The sequence below is a fragment of the Protopterus annectens genome, chromosome 3.part1, assembly GCF_019279795.1.
Source record: "Protopterus annectens isolate FY-2018-M chromosome 3.part1, PAN1.0, whole genome shotgun sequence".
Taxonomy (NCBI): Eukaryota; Metazoa; Chordata; order Ceratodontiformes; family Protopteridae; genus Protopterus; species Protopterus annectens.
The window spans coordinates 1,232,495,808-1,232,514,845 of NC_056732.1; the positions used below are offsets into that span (position 1 = coordinate 1,232,495,808).

General features: G+C 35.4%; 1 protein-coding gene across 1 annotated transcript in view; it reads left to right on the forward strand.

Moving 5' to 3' along the window:
• LOC122797764 (protein lin-54 homolog) overlaps window positions 1-19,038 on the forward strand; it is an 881,007-nt gene that overhangs the window by 110,229 nt on the left and 751,740 nt on the right. Inside the window, exon 4 of the mRNA XM_044066286.1 lies at window positions 9,889-9,960. Within this exon, the coding sequence (XP_043922221.1) occupies window positions 9,889-9,960 (72 nt within the window). The remainder of the gene's footprint in view (window positions 1-9,888; window positions 9,961-19,038) is intronic.

Below are 19,038 nucleotides of genomic sequence, written 5' to 3' on the forward strand. Positions count from 1 at the left end.
TAGATAATTGAATTGAAAACTGTTAACCTCAGTTAAATATAACTAGTATTAAATTGATAAGGTGGTAGCTGAGGTACTGCTGCTTAGGGTAGGGGGTTAACTTGAGTAGTAAATACTACTCTAAGTTGGAGTTTTCAACTCCAGGCTGGATGCAAGGTTTAATCCTTACATTATTTTCACTTGTTCATTGTTATATGTATATAGTTTTGACATCCACAATATATTTTGTACACTCATTGTCACTACAAACAAAATTGAATCCTATACAAAATCCCATAAGAGATTTAATAAATACAGCTATATTTAAAGGTACACCTAAAAGAGGAGATGTAACATTATTTATCTTGTTATTTGTTATTTTGATCATAAGATTCATGAGTTTTAAAAATGCCAAATGACATCTTTAAAAGGAATTTCTTTAAACATTAATGGATTGAATAATCCATGTAAAAGGGCAAGCCTAATAAGATACATTAATTTACACAAGGCCAATCTAGTCTTCCTGCAAGAAACCCATCTCTTGAAAAAAGATATTGATAAACTAGCCACTAATAAGTATACAGTATTGGTTAGTTCAGAGCACACTCAGAAAAAGAGGAGTGGCTATTTTATGAAATAAAAGTATGCCCATTCCTAAAACCATTAAGTCTTTTCAGGATGACAAAGGAATGTTTTGTATGGTTACAATACAAATTAATGGGAAGACTTACACTTTAATTAATGTATATTGGATACCTGGAATTGGTATTAATACAGTGAAACATCATATTGATAAGATCATATCATTCTCTATAGGGGATATTATTTTAGCTGGTGATTTTAATTGTATACTACATGAAAGTGATACTACCACTATAAGGAAAAGAAGAATTACATCTAATGCAAAACATTTAAATGATTTTGCTAATTCTTATCATTTGAATGATATTAATAATCAGATAGATTCAAAATCATTACCATACACCTTTTTTTCTAACAGATACAAAACTTATTCAAAAATAGATAGGGTCTTTATTTCTAACCAGATGGTAACAGATTTAATTAATTCCAAAATCATTTCATGTCCTATATCTGATCATAACTCAATTGTTTTTGAATTCATGATAAAAAATACTCATAATGTTCAGATCAAAAGGATACCAGCATATTTAACTCAGCTAAAAGACTATAAAGAATATATACTTTCAGAAGTCCAACATTTTCTAGACATAAATAATACTCCTGAAGTCTCCATTGTCTATGTTTGGGATGCCTTAAAATCATATCTATATGGACAAAGTATCAGATGGTATAATAATAAAAGGAAATCTTGGGATAAGGAATTGTTAGATATTCAAAGTAAATTAGACTCTTATAAACATAATAATAAAGAAAATATTATGGACAAGAAAGTTATTGAAGAAATAAACAAACTAAATGAGAAATACAAAGAAATTTTAACTCATAAAGTTAAAATAACTTTAGAGAAATACAAGTTTTTGTCTTATTCAATAAGCCCCAAATACTTGCATAGACTTAAAAATAAAACAAAAAGATTGAATAAACAAAACCATATCAAAGAAATCTTTTCTCTAAGGAAAAAGAAGAATGTTTCTAGTATACCAGAAATACTGGATGAATTTAGAAATCACTTTCACAAGATTAACCATAACAACATTAACATGGAACCTAAAGATAAAATAAAGGAGTTTATAACCACAAACATGAATTAAAAGCTTAATAAACAACAGATTAAACTATTGGACAAGAGTATTTCACATACAGAAGTTATTACACAAATAAATAAGCTTAAATCAAACAAAGCACCAGGTAATGATGGTATTATACCAGAGATATATAAAATCCTTTCTAAAACTACATATTAATTAATACATAAGGTTTTTATTTTGGCCCAAACTGAGTTAATAACCCCCCCATCTTGGCAATATACATTTATTTCACCAGTTTTAAAACCTAATAAAAATCCAACTAGATGTTCTTCATATCGACCCATCTCATTACTTAATGTTGATTATAAAATGTTTATGAGTATTTTTGCTGATAGATTGAAGACAATCATCCCGGCATTATAGATATAGATCAGACGGGCTTCATTGTAAATAGAAATACTTTTGATAATATAAGAAGAACTTTAACATTAATTGATTTTGCAAATAGGAAAAGAAAGATTTAACACTTATTAGTCTTGATATAGGTTCAGCATTTGATTCAGTAAGTTGGGACTATCTGTTTACCTTACTGAAATGCACAAACTTCTCTGATGCATTTGTAAATTTAATTGAGCATTTATACAAAGGAACGCTGGCTTATATTAAGGTAGGAACATATGTTTCACAAAAATACCCATTCTTAAAGGTACAAAGCAAGGATGTCCACTTTCTCCACTATTATTCACTTTAGTAATGGAGCCTTGGGCTAATTTGATTAGAAACAGTACTGACATAGAGGGTTTTGAAATAGATGAAAATACAACATCAAAAATTCAACTTTTTGCAGATGATGGTCTAATTACATCAGCAGGATCTAATTCTTCTATGCAGTCTTTATTTGATAAAATGATGAATTTTAAAAGTATTTCTGGTTTAATATTCAATGAAGAAAAACTAAAATACTACCTATATATACGAAAAAATATTCTCATTAGTGATTTTACTAAATATGTACCCAATTCAGGTCAGATAACTTATTTAGGTTTAATACTATCTAAAGATATTAAATCTATTATATATAATAACTATAATACCTGTTTTCTTAATATACAAAATCTTTTTAATACCTGGAATAATATGTTTATTACTATGGAGGAGAGACTTACAATTATTAAAATGATAATATTCCCCAAGATTTTATACTTAATACAATCAATAATACTTTCACCTACAAAAATAATTATCAAGAAACTGAATACACTAATGTTAAATTTCTTATGGGCACCTAATAGACCTAGGATTGCATTAAAGAAACATACTAATAGCTGGTCTCAAGGGGTATTTCTTTTCCAGACTTTAATTTATATATTATCTCTTCTATTATAAAAGTTATTACTTTATTAATAGATCAGTCATATATCGCAAAATGGAAATATTATTGGGAGCTAATTAGTATGCACTTCATGAAAATCTCCTTAACACATAAAAATATGATTGTAAATAACTCCATGTTGTGGTTGCTAAAGGAATTTTGTACTTCACCTATTACACCTAAACATATGGTTTGTTACCCATTAAATATTATTATTAGTTATCGTAACTTTATATTCATGCACCCTAAGTATAGGGAATGGAATTTTATTGTATTCCTATAATGTATACTCAGGGTATGCTTATGTCATCTACTTCTGAAGGAGCTCATTTAGCTATAGATAATGATCTAAAGTACTGGTATCAGCTGATATCTGATAATAAAGTTAAAAATCTAGATTTCTTAAAACAAGAATTTGATCTAAGAGAAACTTGCTGGTTAGAGGTTCAGATCTTTAGACAACATCTCATTGATAGAATAGATCTAATGTTTATAACAGTTAAAGAATCTATTCCAAAACTGATTGATTACTTGATATTAAATTTACAGCATAAAGTTTCTGATAAAGGTAAACTTTCATATATACATAAAATTATCAGACAAGAAACTTTTTACAGTGTAGATTCATACTGGAATTATTTCACCTCTATTAATGGGGACCCACCAACTCAACAAGATAAACAATATATATTGGAATCTGCTTATAGAACTACATCTTCCATTGTCTGGAGACTTTATACATGGAAATTTTTACATAGATGCTTTTATACAGCTTTGATGATGAATAAAATAAATAATAAAGATAATCTATGTAAGAGATGTAATGTAGAAATTAATGCTGACTGGGCTCATATGTTTTATGACTGGATGAAGTTGAAAGAATACTGGAAGTCAATTAATGAATTTGTGCAGGCTCTTTTTACAGATAATTTCATTATTTCTAAGTCTCTTATATTATTCAACACACCTGTACCTCAATGTGTTAAAAAGATTAAGCTTCCCTTGTTATGGTCTATCCTAGCAGTGGCCAGGAAAATAATAACTAGAAATTGGATTTCAGATACACCTCCTTCGTTCAATGAATTTAAAAATGTTATGAATATAATGTGCCATATGGAAATAAGCACAATTAGAATGAAAACAACTAGAAAAACATCATATTATATTGTATGGGATAATTTACAAAATTTGTTAAAAAAATTCTAATTTCAATAGCACGGTATTTTAGTTTAATTAATTGATCTGATTGTAGTGGATGTCTTTGTAAATACTTTAGTTGTTTTGTTGAATATTATAATAATACCTATTTTTAATTACTTGTATAAAATTGTTATGATATTTCTCTTATATGTTAAAACAATAAACCTGTTTTGAAAAAAAAAATACTTCACTTTGCGAAATATGCTCTGAAATGGCTGGATTTTGTGATATAACCTTACTGTAATACTGTATAAACATGTGAACACTTCATATACTTCTGATAACTTGGATATCTTTAATTAATATGAAAAGTATGTGCTTAATGAAAATGTGGTTGTTTCCCCTTATTTTTTATCTTATGCAATTCGGACTTTATTTCAAACATTTTTGGTAGTAATTTGAATATTTTATCAATATCAGACATATTCGTTTATTCAAATATAATTTAGAGCATTCTGTATGCCTTGTTTCATATTTTGTGATTAAGAAATAGTTTGAGCAAGTTCTAACATATGAAATTTGTTTCTGACCTGGTTTGCAAATTATATGTGCAGTAGAGATGATTCACTCCTCGGTATTTCTCCATTACCAACCAGATGCCTCTCGGACTCAAATTGAAGAAACTGGAACTCTTTCTGGAAACAGGTTGTTTTAGCCAGCCTCTTCTGATACCATGTCGCTTGTCCCTCTCTAACATAGATGACAAGCCTGCCTGGTATTTCGTTTAGCTACTTTAAATACATAGAAACACATCAGGATAGATAGCAGCATTACAAAATATAAATAAACTGATTAACAGACAGACCTTACAGACATGCATGCTTACATCTCAACAGCTTACTACAAAATGGCAGTCAGTCTCACGTGCTCAGTATTTATACACTTGTGCAAGCTATTAGATAGCTGCTTAAAGGTACATACACATACATTGATTTACACCTGCCACCATTCCTCAGCCTATTATCTCAAGAAGGCAGGTCATCTCTGCCCTCTGTAAGGCTAAAAACATGGCATCAGTGGGCCCTGACAACATCCCATTGCCTTTAAAATAACTTCAAACCTGATCTAGCAGACCTGCTTGGATCCCTACCTTATCACAGCTTCTAGACAGGCTATGTTTTGATAGAATGGTGGACAGCAACAGCTCTACACAAGGTGGGACCATCAACATATCCGGGGAATTATAGAAACATAAGCCTGAATAGCCTCATCAATAAGGCCATGAAAATAATCATCGCCCTTATTAACAAGGGCATAGGTTATCTCTCAACTCTGGAACTAACCCAGTTTGGATTCTTTAAGGGTAGATCATGTCTCTTAAATCTGGTTGATTTCTTTGGGAAGGTCACCAAGGCCATGGATAAGAGAAAGACTGTGCAAGTCACCTAACATGACCTGGCAAGGTATTTGACATAATTCCCCACTCTGGTATTTTAGAGAAACTCTCTCAATTGTCCATAAGCCCTTATGTCACTAGGTGGATAGTCAGATGGCTCATCAACAGGACACATACTGTCAATGTAGCTGAATTCACCTCTAGCAAGAGGTCAGTCACAAGGGGCGTACCACAGAGTTCTGTACTAAGCCCTTTCCTGTTCAGTATTTATTTCTTAGAAGTCACTGCAAATGTAGACAGTCTTTGTCTGACCACATATGCAGATGACTGGAAATTGGATGTATTCACTGAATCTATGAATGATACTGATATACTGCAGGAAAGATTAACAGATGCTAATGGTTGTTGCTAGTGCCATGGAGAGAAACTAAATGTAAAAAAATCATAATTATTCCCTTTTAGACAGCAAATACCACACCTTATTGCAATATAGACAGCACCCTCACAAGAGCAGACATACTGGTACATTATCTGATTACTCAGGTTGATACTAATCTGAACTTCAAGCACCTTGTGTCCACAGTGGTGCAAAAGTCCTTCTATGTGGCAAAACTCATAAATTAGGGCATGACATCCATATTAAAGGACGTTATAATTCCATTATACTTGGCCTTCATCACACCAGTAACTGAGTACAGTGCACCCTTTGACATGTAACTCACCAGACATCTGCAACAGCTGGAATGAACCCAGAGTTTTCTCCAGAAAGATATAGATTATAAACAACAAGTCCTACATGGAAAGATTGAAAGCCCTATCGTTGTATTCTGTCTCCTACAGACTACTAAAAGGCGATCTGTGTCTGGCCTAAAGGGCAGTGTCCAGTCTGGCCCTGATGGAAATGTTACATGTTCGTAAATCAAACTGCAAGAGGTTCACTTATTCCAAGGATCTTAACCTAGTCTTTGGCATAAATAAATCATGTTGGAGAGATAGCTACATCTCTGAGAAACTACCCCTTCTCTGGAACAAGATTTCCATTCACATAAAGCAATTACCTTCCCTAACCCTCTTCAAGCGCAACATAGATCAGTGGATCTGTAATTGTAAATTTACTCCTGGGGTGGTCCCCATGTACCTCATGGACAGAGGCAGTAGGTATTACATACAATAGCATAGGCTCATACCTCTGTGAACATTGTTCACCTAGCTATTGAAAATTGTTAAACTGATGTTAAATCTGACTAGGCTTGTATGGGCTCTTGGGCCATTAGTCTAGTACTCTTCTATGAACCTATAAACATATGAAGTGCTATTGTAGCCTAGATACAGCTATAGTGTGACTGTACTGCATCACAGACATACCAGTGCATCACATCAGTATTACCACTTGATAGTTTGCATGAACCCATATGGATGTATGTCAGGATTTCATGGCATTGTAACATTTTGACTGGCAATGTCAGGGAGACAGTGATGGTATGTCGCATGTCTTGAGTTTTGAAGTGTGCTTATAGTGGTTGCTTCATGTATTGTTTATGTGTGCAATATTACAGTGACAGCTTCTTTAATAATTGTCACTTGACTTTGCACTGCTGTACCTTCTATGCACATGGGCATAGTTGATTCATTGCCATTATTGTCATATACTGCTGTACCATTCATTATAATGGATCACTTCATAATTCACACATCAATTGCAGATGCTTCAGACAATCTCCATTGGTATTACATGTGTCAGATGTATGCAATACCCAGCTTTCTGTATGGAATCCACTTATAATAGTGTCGTGTTTATATATGTTTTATTCGTATGCTTGATACCTACTTCATCAAGGAATGCTTTAGTCAAGTGTATCACATTTGGCACATTGAGCTCCAACATATCTAGTAGGCCCTACAGAACTATTCTTTGGGATGTATATCATATCCATTAGGATTTTACAGTGCAAACTTCCCTTCAAGATGTTCTGCTAGATGCTTGTGTAATACTTACTTGTGTGTTGCACCCTATAAATACACAGCTCAGTGACAACATCAATGGCATGTGTTTGATTCTTGCAGCTGGTGATGGCAGCTTATGTGTCATGCAAACCCATCAACTGCCCATTATTTCAACTCTACTTTTAACACTGTCCCTCTTAAACCCTCCAAAAATTGGACATTTTTGAGGAATGGTGTGGTGATTTCCACTTAGCAAATACTGTCAATCATTACAGTTGTACATGTCTGTTCCTGAAGAACATGTATAATAAGTTATATTCACATATTCTGTCAGTGCCACAGATTAATGGTTATAGTGTTGCAAAGTGTCCATGACTGCCTATTTCTGTCTAAATTTGTCCAGGAGTCTGTTGCTGTGTGCTCCTGACTGGTTGAGAGTTATAGTGATACATTAGTCATATCCAAGCAAGTAATTTTTCAGATCTTCAGAGTATGTACATACCCTTAATTTATATACCATCCATGCTAAATGTCCTCTCTAGTGAGTATGTCAGTGATGTTTATATCAAAAACATTCACCTCCATTGACATGTAACCTTGTGTGACTGTCACATATATACTATAATGTGTGTTTATATCATAATATACTTCCACAGGAGGTGTAAATAGCAGTACACACTGTGTTGTCTACATATGTGCTTAATGTTATCCTACTGACTTGTGCTGGAAGTGTGCATACATTTATATATCCTTTTTGAGGCAATTGACGTATTTTCCATACCCTCTTTTTCTTTATTCATGCCTATCATACATGTCTGTGCCTATTTGCATCAGCACACTTTCCCTGCCCAGTGTACATTTCCTTGTATATTTGCCTTCCTGTTTAACCCATTCCCCTCTATTATTTCATTATTCAAATATTTTTTCATTGTTCATTGCACTGAGTATACATTTCTTTACCTTTTTATTACTGATGGTATTGCAGTATTTTTAGCCCTGGTAGTCATTGTAGCTGTCCGTGCAAACTTGAATGCATTCTCTTTCTGTGCTCATGCTGCTGTGCATGGTTTTCTGGCTGGTAAAACTGTTGCTGGCCACAAAACCATGCTTATATTCATGTAATAGAGATAAGCAGCATGGATATGCAATTAGCGCTGCTGCTCATTGCTCTAACACAAACTCTGAGTAGGCTTCACGTAAAGCCTACACAGAGTTTATTGAATCCCAAAGATGGTAAGTAGTATTCAAACTCAGTGTTATGATTTACTATTACAGTGATCCATCCTCAAAGATCTCTTATTATTTTATGTATGCATGTACACAACTACTCTATATTGACTTCTGTTGATATGGGGATTCAGGGAGGAATGGCCATTAGATTTTGACAAATTGTAACATTTACAAAATGAGCAATTTAAAATAAAATTGTGACTATCAGTTCTCTTTAGGGTAACACATAAAAGCTATCAATCATGTGTACTGCTGTACATTAAGGCCTAAATAGAATAATTATTTCTGTATAAAAGTGATGTTTATTCCTGCTGTATTTTGGGGAATAAAAATGTCTTTTTTTTCAGTAAACATCAACGTACAGCTTCTTCTTTGCACTTGGAGTTAAGAGCACTATGTAGTCATGCTTTATAGGTAATTGTTGTATTATCAATCAAAGACAGTGTCATTAGAATATGTCAAGCTGCTTTGGAGATGTAAGCAATTATGTAGAGAGAACAAAAGTAAAAAGAAACAAACGGTATTATGGGTGTAGTCTTCCTGAAAATGATTGATGGAAAAGGTTTTAGTTACGCAATAATCACTGGTAATAACTATGAACTGTATTGTAGTCACAAGAGTGAAACTTCAGTGCTCTAACAGAAAAACTATACATCTGCACACACACTACTCATTATTACTGCTGCACTATAATATGCTGCTTATTTTTTACGTATTGAATTTTATGTGTGATGACTTTGCTGCAATCTGTACATGTATTCTTACTGTGGAAGTAGACTCCTGAAGTCGGACCACTGCTTCATTTTTCCAACTAATACTTGTTTCACATAATAAATTTGTTGACTCCTGGCCACTTACTTGCTCAGCAGTGTAATCCATGATATACTTAATATAATTTCATATGATCTAGGGCAGTGTTTTTATTTGATTGCCTATTACTGTTTTATTTCAGCTTATGAAGCATATTTTTAGAAGGGAACAGTATCAGCAGATTAAGTGCAAAGACCGTACAAAAGTTTGTCATTGCATTATGCTATGAGTCAATTCTTGGGGTAATTGCTTTACAAAGTTTACTTATTATGTATGATAGTCCAGCAGATATTGCCAAAAAACATCATTTTGTCCATGTTATTACTGTATTTTCTTTTTTGTTGCAGAGTTTCTTCTAGTACATGGGATTCTAAGTCAAAAAAGCCATGCAACTGTACAAAATCACAGTGCTTAAAACTGTAAGTAAAGAAAAATCTTGAGTTTACACACCTGCTTAATACATAATTTCTCTTTATATTATTTGATAATTTTGAAAAGATTGTTCCTTGTTGCAGTTTTTTAATTTCCATTTGGAGAAAAAACAAAAAATTCACAGCATCCTTTGAAAACTGTTTTCACATAAGAAGGAAGTCTCCCCCCAAGGCTTTGTCACCTGCAACCTACTTTATTAGTATTATCTACTCTAAGGTTTGTGCACATCTGGGGGAAAGTGGAACATTTCTCCTCTTCTGACTTTCAGTGTATAGGGTACAGTATTGTATTCACCTGTATTGAGAAAGTTAACCATCACAAAGGTAGACTGCTACCTGAAAACTGAAATCCTGAAATGGATTTAGCCATACTATTGAAATGTTATGAGCACTGCCTGCTACCTTTGCATATTTTATTGCATAATTAAATGAGGAAAGCACATATTTACCCAAGTCTGAATGTTAATAGCAGCACAGATACTAGAAATCCTGTCAGGGTAGAATAGTGGTGAAAATCTAAGGTTGATTTGCCCATGCCAGGGTGAAGGTGATGACACAGTACGTATTTCCTCAGGAATATTCTGAGAAAGCCCAGAAGGGCAGCCCCAGCTATTTGGACAGGGTTTTGTAGGTTGGGAATGACCTCACAAAATTGAGCATTGCTGTCCAGCTGAATTTTATAGGTGTTGGAAAACATACACATATTGATCTAATTGACACAGTATATAGGGCATCTCGACACACTTTCTGGCAAGTGGGGGAGGATGCAAGGGGCACTAAGAAAATCATCTAAATTTAGTTGTATAATGTCCTTGACCCTTGCTTCTCACCTCCATCTCCTAGTATTTATGGATTCTTGTGGAAGGGAGGAATGAATAGGCCAGTGTCAGAAAGAGATAAGGGCTTAGTGAATAGAGAAAAATGAGAACCAAAAAAATTTAATTAAAAAAATCACAAATTTCATTACAGTGTCAGTCTTATTTTTTATCTTCAGTTTTAAAGAAAATTATTACATTTTCTTAACAATATGTAACATATAGTAGGGGTTAGCAGAAGAAGATAGGGGAATGACAGAGAGAGAGAGAGATCAAGAGAGTTGGATTGTAACTTTATTACGCTCTTCTTGAATACAAAAAAAATATTGCAATAGTGATGCTGTATAAAACATACTAGTTAGTATCAGACCTGTAAGAAAACTTATTGAAAGTAAAGTGTGATATGTTTGGACCCAATGAGGCATTCTTAATTATAAGTTTGAGTAATTGTCAGTCTGAAGTTCATATATAGGTTAGAAAGCTGTTGATCATCTTTTAGGAGGACTGCTGTAACAACATAACTGCCAATCTCTTGATTCAAGAATTCTGATAAAGCCAAAAATAATGGAGGACAAAGACCATAAATCATGGACAGATTTTAGTTATTTTTCATATAAATTTAGAAAATTAATAGAATAACAGGCATACCTCGCAACTGTCCCTGATTTTGAATGAAATTTTAACTCTGTCCCTCTTAATCCCACCTAAACGTGGTGACTTGTGGAGAAAAGTTGATGAATTAACACAATGAATAATGACAATAATTAGAATTACAAGCTTCTTTTACTTTAGATAATATATAATCACTAATGTTCGGTTATTTTGTCAATGTTAATAATACTAATATATAAAAAGTGTCCCTGATTGTACCCGATTATCCCTGATTATTTCTGGATTTGTCCCTGATTCTGTTGAGATTTGTCCCTGACTGGTTGAGAGCTATGATAACAAGTTTTACTTTAGCATGCATTTTCTGAAGGGTATGAAATCTGAAACTCAAATGTCTGTCAATATTTAGTGACATCAGTCATCAGCAATTGGACAGAAATCCATGCATGTTTTAAGGATCAGACCAAAATCATGGCAAAAATCTGCATTTTGCAAAATTCTGAGCAGTTGAAAGTTGTATATAATAATAAATTGTAACATCTAAGTTTCCCCACATTAACGTCTTCCTTCCTAGCCAGAATTTATGTCAGCCATCCTTTTGTCCCTATAAAGAATAATTCCATGAGACTTTAGTATGCCACAAGCATTCTTCATCTGCACATTTATTTTATTTATTTATTTTATTTGCAGTTGGTTTACCAGGATAGTCCATTGGGCCAAAATAACCCGTTTTTAATGGAGTCCTGGGGAGAAAAGCTCCAAAAACAATTAGCAAGGTTACAATAAGGTATTTAGTTTCAATTATACAATTCCTATGGACTTGGAAATACAGTAGACTAGTGTACAAACATATACAAATATTACAGTCTTGTATCACTGAAAACAATTTACAATATAGAAACTGAGGGGCTTTTACAACTTAAGGTGGGTTACACTGGAGATATCTTTTATACATTCAGGATGAGTAGCTTAATACAATCAAGAGAAAGGTATATGAGCTGACATAGAACCTTTCAATATAGAAACAGAGAACCTTTTCCATCAGAGGGTATATTTACACTAAGGTACCTTTAAGTATTCAGAAAAAGCTAATACAAGCAAGAGCAAGATCTATGAGTTTAGGAGAGTAAGTAGAAAAATTTTCTTTATGAATAGGGGAGGAGAAGTGACAATTCTCAGTATGAGGAGATTATGTTGGGTGGGAGCAGGAGCATTCCCACTGGGAAATTAGGTGTGAGTGAAGGGATTTTTTGAATGAGAAGTGATTTGTGATGGTACGAATGGATGGGGGTAAGGAGTTCCAGAGACGAGCAAGACTGTAGGATAAGAGATTTTTTCCATGGGGATGAATTGGTTTATACAGTTCAATTAAGTTTTGGTTGTTAGATCTTAGAATTCTATCAGGGAGGTGCATTTTGAAGGTAGAGGAAAGGGATGGGCAGAGGGAGGGATTGAAGATGAGTTTGTGTGCAAGAGTCAGTTGGACGTAGGTGAGGTGATTGGGTAGTTCTAACCATTTTAGTTTGTGGAGAGCTGAACAGTGGTGTGAGGAGGACTTATAGGAGGTAGCAAACTTGACAATTTTGTTATAGCAAGAGGAGAGTTGTGTTTTGAGAGAAGATTGTAGGTTAGTTAGAAGTGGGGCTCCATAGAGGAGGGATGGGATGGGAAATGTGGTAGATAGGGTGAGTTTGGTGGAGGGTGTAAGATAACAATTCTGTCTGTAGAGCATGCCGAGTTTTTGGTGTTTTTTTTTTTTATATTTAGTTGAAGATGGGAATTGAATTTAAGCTATCAATTTGGACCCCAAGTAATTTGGCCTCAGATACCAGTTCTAAGGGTGTATTGTTGTGACTAGTAATAGTGAAATTATTTGGATTGAAAAAGGTAGCTTTAGAGGGGGTGAATACCATTACTTTGGTTTTGGAGGCATTGAGTACAAGGTGATTTGTTTTCATCCATTGATCGGTGGTTGAGAATGCATCTTGAGTAAGCTTTATCAGTGTGGAGATGGAGGTAGCAGAGCAGATTATAGTTGAATCATCTGCGTATTGAATAATTTTAGTTGAAGGGATAGAGTTATGGAAATCATTTATGAATATATTGAAAAGCAGGGGACCCAGTATAGATCCTTGGGGAACACCGGTTGGGGTGTTGATGAAAGAGGTGGCTTTTTCCATCTCACTGCCTGATATCTATTGGATAAGTAGCTAGTGAACCAGTTCAGAGAAGAGGGTGACAAGTTAAGCTTGGAGAGTTTAGTTAGTAATAAATTGTGGGAGATAGTATCAAAGGCTTTAGAGAGGTCTAGTAGGAGGGTAGAGACAATGTGTCCTGTGTCCCGGGCTTTGTTCACAGCTTCCAGGAAGGAGAGTAGGGCGGTCATAGTACTGTGTCTTGGTCTGAAACCATGTTGTGTTGGAGTTAGTAGGTTATTGTCTAGGAGGTATGGTAGGAGTTGTAGGTGAATACACTTTTCTAAAAGTTTAGAGATAAGAGATAGAATAGCGATGGGGCGGAAATTAGTAATATTGTTATTGATGCCTCCTTTGTGCAATGGAACAACAAAAGCCTTTTTCCAGATTTGGGGTACCGAGCTTTCCTGAATGGAATGGTTGATTAAAATGCTGATGGGGTAGGCAATGACTTCAGCAGCTATACTGAGAAAGTAAGAAGGAATGTTATCAGGGGCATTAGAGCATGGTTTTAGTTTCTGCAGTAGTTTTTTTATGGTGGATGTGGGTATAGGTTTTAGTGAGAATGGTGGGGGGGGATTTCAGAATGTTGATGATGGAGTGGAGATAGGGGGATGAGCAGTGGTGAGGGGTGAAAAGTTGGTAGGGCAGGATTGGGGTGTAGTGGGGGGTTTGGTGGGGTTTGAAGATGAAAAGGATGAGGTTAGCTTGGAGATAGAATCAATAAAGAAGGTGTTGAATTGAGTGGCCAAGTCTATGTCAGGAGTGTTAGGGTCTGGGCTCGGGTTATCTGGTTTGTTGGGATTGAGGAGGGTAGACATGCATTTCCAAAATTTTTGAGGGTTTGTTTTGTTGTTATTTTGCATTATGGAGAAGTAATTTTGTCTATCGGAGATGATAAGTTTTTTTACTTTGTTTCTGAGTGTTTTGTATTTGTTATGGGCTAGGGGAGTCCTATGTTTCTGATATGATGACCATGCCTTATCTCTAAGGTGCATAGTTACTAGTGTGTTTTTTGTTAGCCAAGGGGCAGTTTTGTTTTTTATTTGTTTTGTTTTTATGGGGGCTTGTTGCTCTAAGAGGTTTAGAAAAGTTGAGTTAAAGTGGGCGACAGCCTGTTCCAGGGGTAGAGTTTTTAGGGTGTACCAGTTGATTGCTTTTAGAGAGTTGGAAAAAGTAATGGGGTTAAAGTTTTTTGGCAGCGAGTAGTAATAAAATTGTGAGTAAGATGTAGGGGTGAAGTTAGTCGGTGTGTGAATGTGGGCAAGTAGTCACTAAGGGAATCAGGCAGGGTGCCACTATGTGAAAAGTAATGAGGGTGGGAGACTGATATCCAGTCTAGGATACTATCACTGGTGAGGATTTTTGAGGGTCGAGTTATGGAGTTGATCAGTTGAGAAAAGTTGTAAAGATTAATGTTAAGTGGATTTGTGGGAGACTGTATTGCAGACCAATTAATATTCATGTCACCCATAAGTATAGTTTCATTGTTAATGTTATTGGAAAGCCAGGAGAGGATATCTTCTAGTGTAGAAATATTGTTGCCTGGGGGGATGTAGAGGGAGGCTATGCATATGTGTTTGTGTTTATTTACTTAAAGCAGAGCCAGAAGTAGTTCTGCATTACTGAATTGGGGAGTTGGTATGTTGTAAGGGGTAACTGTTAAGGAGGATAGGTATAGAAGGGCTACTCCACCTCCTTTTTTGTTTGTTTTCTCTTTTCTGATTATAGAGTAGTTGGGTGTAATTTTTTCTGAATCTTTTATATGAGGTTTTAACCAAGTTTCAGAGATGGACAAAATGTCTGGTTTGTTATATGTAAGCCAGGCATGCAGATTAGGGATTTTGTTAACTATACTTTGGGCGTTTAAGGAGGTGAATAGTATGGATTTATCCACTGGCAGGGATGAGGATGGGCCTGGGTTGGGGTGAATGTCTTCTAATAATAGAATAGAAGTCAGATATAGAATTAGGTTGGGGAGGTACTTTGTTTGCTTAGAGACGGGGTTGAGGTTAGCTAGATTTAAGGTAGTTGTTGTAGGGTTCGGATAGTTGTGAGGGGTAATAAGTTTATAAGAGAAGACAAGATGGTGTTTTATGGGGTATAAGCATGGAGAGATTGGGAAGTGTGAATGTAAGACATGTAGGCTAAGATGGTTAGTAGTATGAAAGGATGGAGTGCGGTTATAGTTAGTTGGCAGGGTCAGGTAGTAGATATAGGATATGATGAGGAACAGTACTAGATGATTACAGAAGGATATGGCTTTTGAGAGCATAGTGGGATAGGATATTGAGGGAAGGTATGCTGTGGGTGGCTAGTTTACTAGGTGTGTGAGTTAAAAATTTTGGGAGGAGACAGAGAGGGGAGGTATGGAAGAGTATTGGTGAAAAGAGGGAAGGAGTAAGAAGTGGGTGTGGAAGGGAGGAGGTTACTAGTTGGCTGGGGCGGGGTGATGGGTGTGGCTAAAGGGTATAAATGTAGAGGTGCTGGGGGTGGGTGGGAATTGGGGGCAGGGTAGCGAAGCCGAGTGAGCCCACAGGGCGAACTGGGCGGGTAGACCCAAGGGAAGGCTAAGGGTGAACAAGAACCAGTCTGTGGAGCACTAGTAGCTGAAGGTAAGTCCAGGGGACAGGGATTAGGTGGGATGGGGTGGGCCTAGAGTTGAGAGAGGGGAGTAGAATAAAGTTTATTATAGATCAAAGTAGATATCCAAATAAATAAGTAATTAAGAGATAGTGAAAATAAAGAAGTCATGAAACAGGAATTATGAGAAGAGGATGCCACCTAGTGGACAAATACTATAGTACACCTGTGGCTCCACAAGGACAGATCCCTAGAGTGGGAGGATAAGGGGGAGTCTTTTGTAGACTGATGCAGTTGTTCTTGTGGGGAGGAGGAGGATCTGAATAGACCAGAAAAGTGGTGGATAGCAGTAGTATGATGAAAAGGGCTGGCCCTGATTTCACAGATATGCAAGTCTACAGAAACAATAAGAAAAGGCAGTAGTTATTCTGACTTGCTTGTTTTGCATACCTGTCTTATTGAAATAAAATAAGCCAATTTTACCATGGAGTTATGTGGAAATTAGGAAGACAAGAATTTATAAGAGAAAAGGTTTAGTAGAACTAGAGAAACAGCAGAGCATACAAATAGTACAGCATCTAAAGACAGATTGCAGTTAGAAGTACAGAATGGGGGGAGCAGCTAATGTTCTGAAACAATAAGAAAATCTGTAGGTACTTTGGACTTACTTGTTTTGCATACCTTTCTTTTGAAATAAACACTTGTAACCAGGAGTATGTGGGATTTAGAAAGACCACAAGTTATAGGAGAAAGGGTTTAGTAATACTAGAAAAACAGCAGGGTTTTCAAATAGTGGAAACAGCTTGCAAAGGGAGACTGCTGTTAGAAAGTACAGTATGGGGAGGGGCAAACTAACGTCTGTGATGGAGTGCTTTACTTAAAAATAGAAATTAAACAAGAGCTAGCAATTAATTTTGTCTGGAGGATAAAATATACTTTTTGTATATTTTGAAAATAACACTCATTCCAAGGTTGCCTGGTTCTGTTAAAGAGCACTGCAGGCCAATAGATCGAACTTGGCTTGGTGGGGATCCAGGGAAAGAAGAATTAAAAGGAGAAGCTTAGGTATGAGCACTCCATCCAAAGAGACAAGCAGCTACACCAAGAGGATTTTAAAAATGGCTCCTGTAGCTTAAGAAATCTATGTTAGGCTGTAATAGATTGTGTAGTGACCCGCAACCATTTCCTGCTTGTTTTTCTTTAGAGGTCTTCTATCATGTATTTATAAATGCTAATAATAACACAGAAATTGAGATTGTGATAAGTGATGGCTAACTTCAAATAGTATCTTATATGTATTTTTATTTTAGCTTCTTTAGCAAGAAAATTAACACCGTTTTGATATAAAACAATTTTGATATAAAACAAGAAAGAAAAACACTGCTTTTGACTATTTTTATGCCTTTTTCTCACTTAAATAGTAAAAGTAACTATTTTTACATTTTCAGTTTCCTTTTTTGTAAGTGATAGACTGCAATAAAGTTTAAAGGAACAAGACAGAGGGATTAAGGTTTCTGAAGCTCAACAAGTATCACTTTTCAGAGGGAGTCATGCACATTTGAGAAAATAAAAGATCTCACTAGTAACCAAAAATCCACCACAAAACTTCTCAGCAATGCGTGTCCGGTCACAATAAAGGAGGTCTTCAATGATTCAAAACGATGCAGCCATATACACAGCAATGCTTTATTCCACTAAAAGCGTTCACAGAGTAGTACACTCCATTCAAAACAGCACATAAAATTAGCACAAAAAATTAATTGTAGATCATGGATTAAGCGCATTCGTCTCCATTCGGAGACTTCATCAGAATCCATGAAATAAGAGCATCAAAATCCTTTTATACAATTGAAATCTAATTAGCTGGCATCTGACTTAATTAATTGATTACCATTTCTTAAAGAACCAACATACAACCAGTACTTGTATATAAATTCTCATTTTTGAAAGATGTCTGATCAAAATAAACTGTGACATTGTTTTATAAGAATGGATATTAAAAAGATATTAAAAATAAGTTTACATACATATATAGGTATATATTAAATATATTATAAACAGAACAAAACTCTATGATTATAAAAGACTATGGGCAGGATTCACAAAGCCTCCGTGTAAGAGTTATAACTCTTACACGGAGGCTGCAGTTAAACGGAGTGATGTCAGCATGCTTTGCATATTCATGAGAGCATGCTGAATCACACCTAAGGCTAACACGGTCCATGTAAGACAGTAGGGGGCGTGTCCATAGGCTGAGCCCTGTAAGCGGACACGCCCCCAAAAGAGTAAAAGTGCCCAAAGTAAACACCCATGACAGAGTCCACGGAAATGTGAATAAACACAACACAACACATGCCCCCACAGACTATGAACAGAGAATATATAAATAAACATGTTATATATTTTTTTTAAATTGTAAAAATGTTTAACCGTGAGTGTGCTCGTTTGCGCGGGCGTGCCCGTAGCGCAGCCACAGTTAGCAGTCAGTGGGAAAGCATATAAGAACTAAATATGCAAAGTAAGCCAAGAAGCAATAGCGTAGCGGTAGAGATGTTGGCTGAAGAGCAGGCATTCATGGTTCGAGCCCCCACAACACCAATTTTTATTGTTAGCAAAATAAGCATGAAACAAGTCCCTGACAAATATGTACACATAAAATCACATTTTATGTAAAATGTAATGAAATAGCCCATTTATATTGAAGAAATGTGAGGTAACAAAACAATAAAAAATGCCAGATGTGCCCATAGCTGAGCTACAGTTTAACAGGGTGAGTGCATCTGCCCGTACGTGAGCAGTGGTTTAACTGGTGCAAAATGACTGCCCGTAGCTGAGCAGTGGTTTAACACGCTGAATCTAAGTGC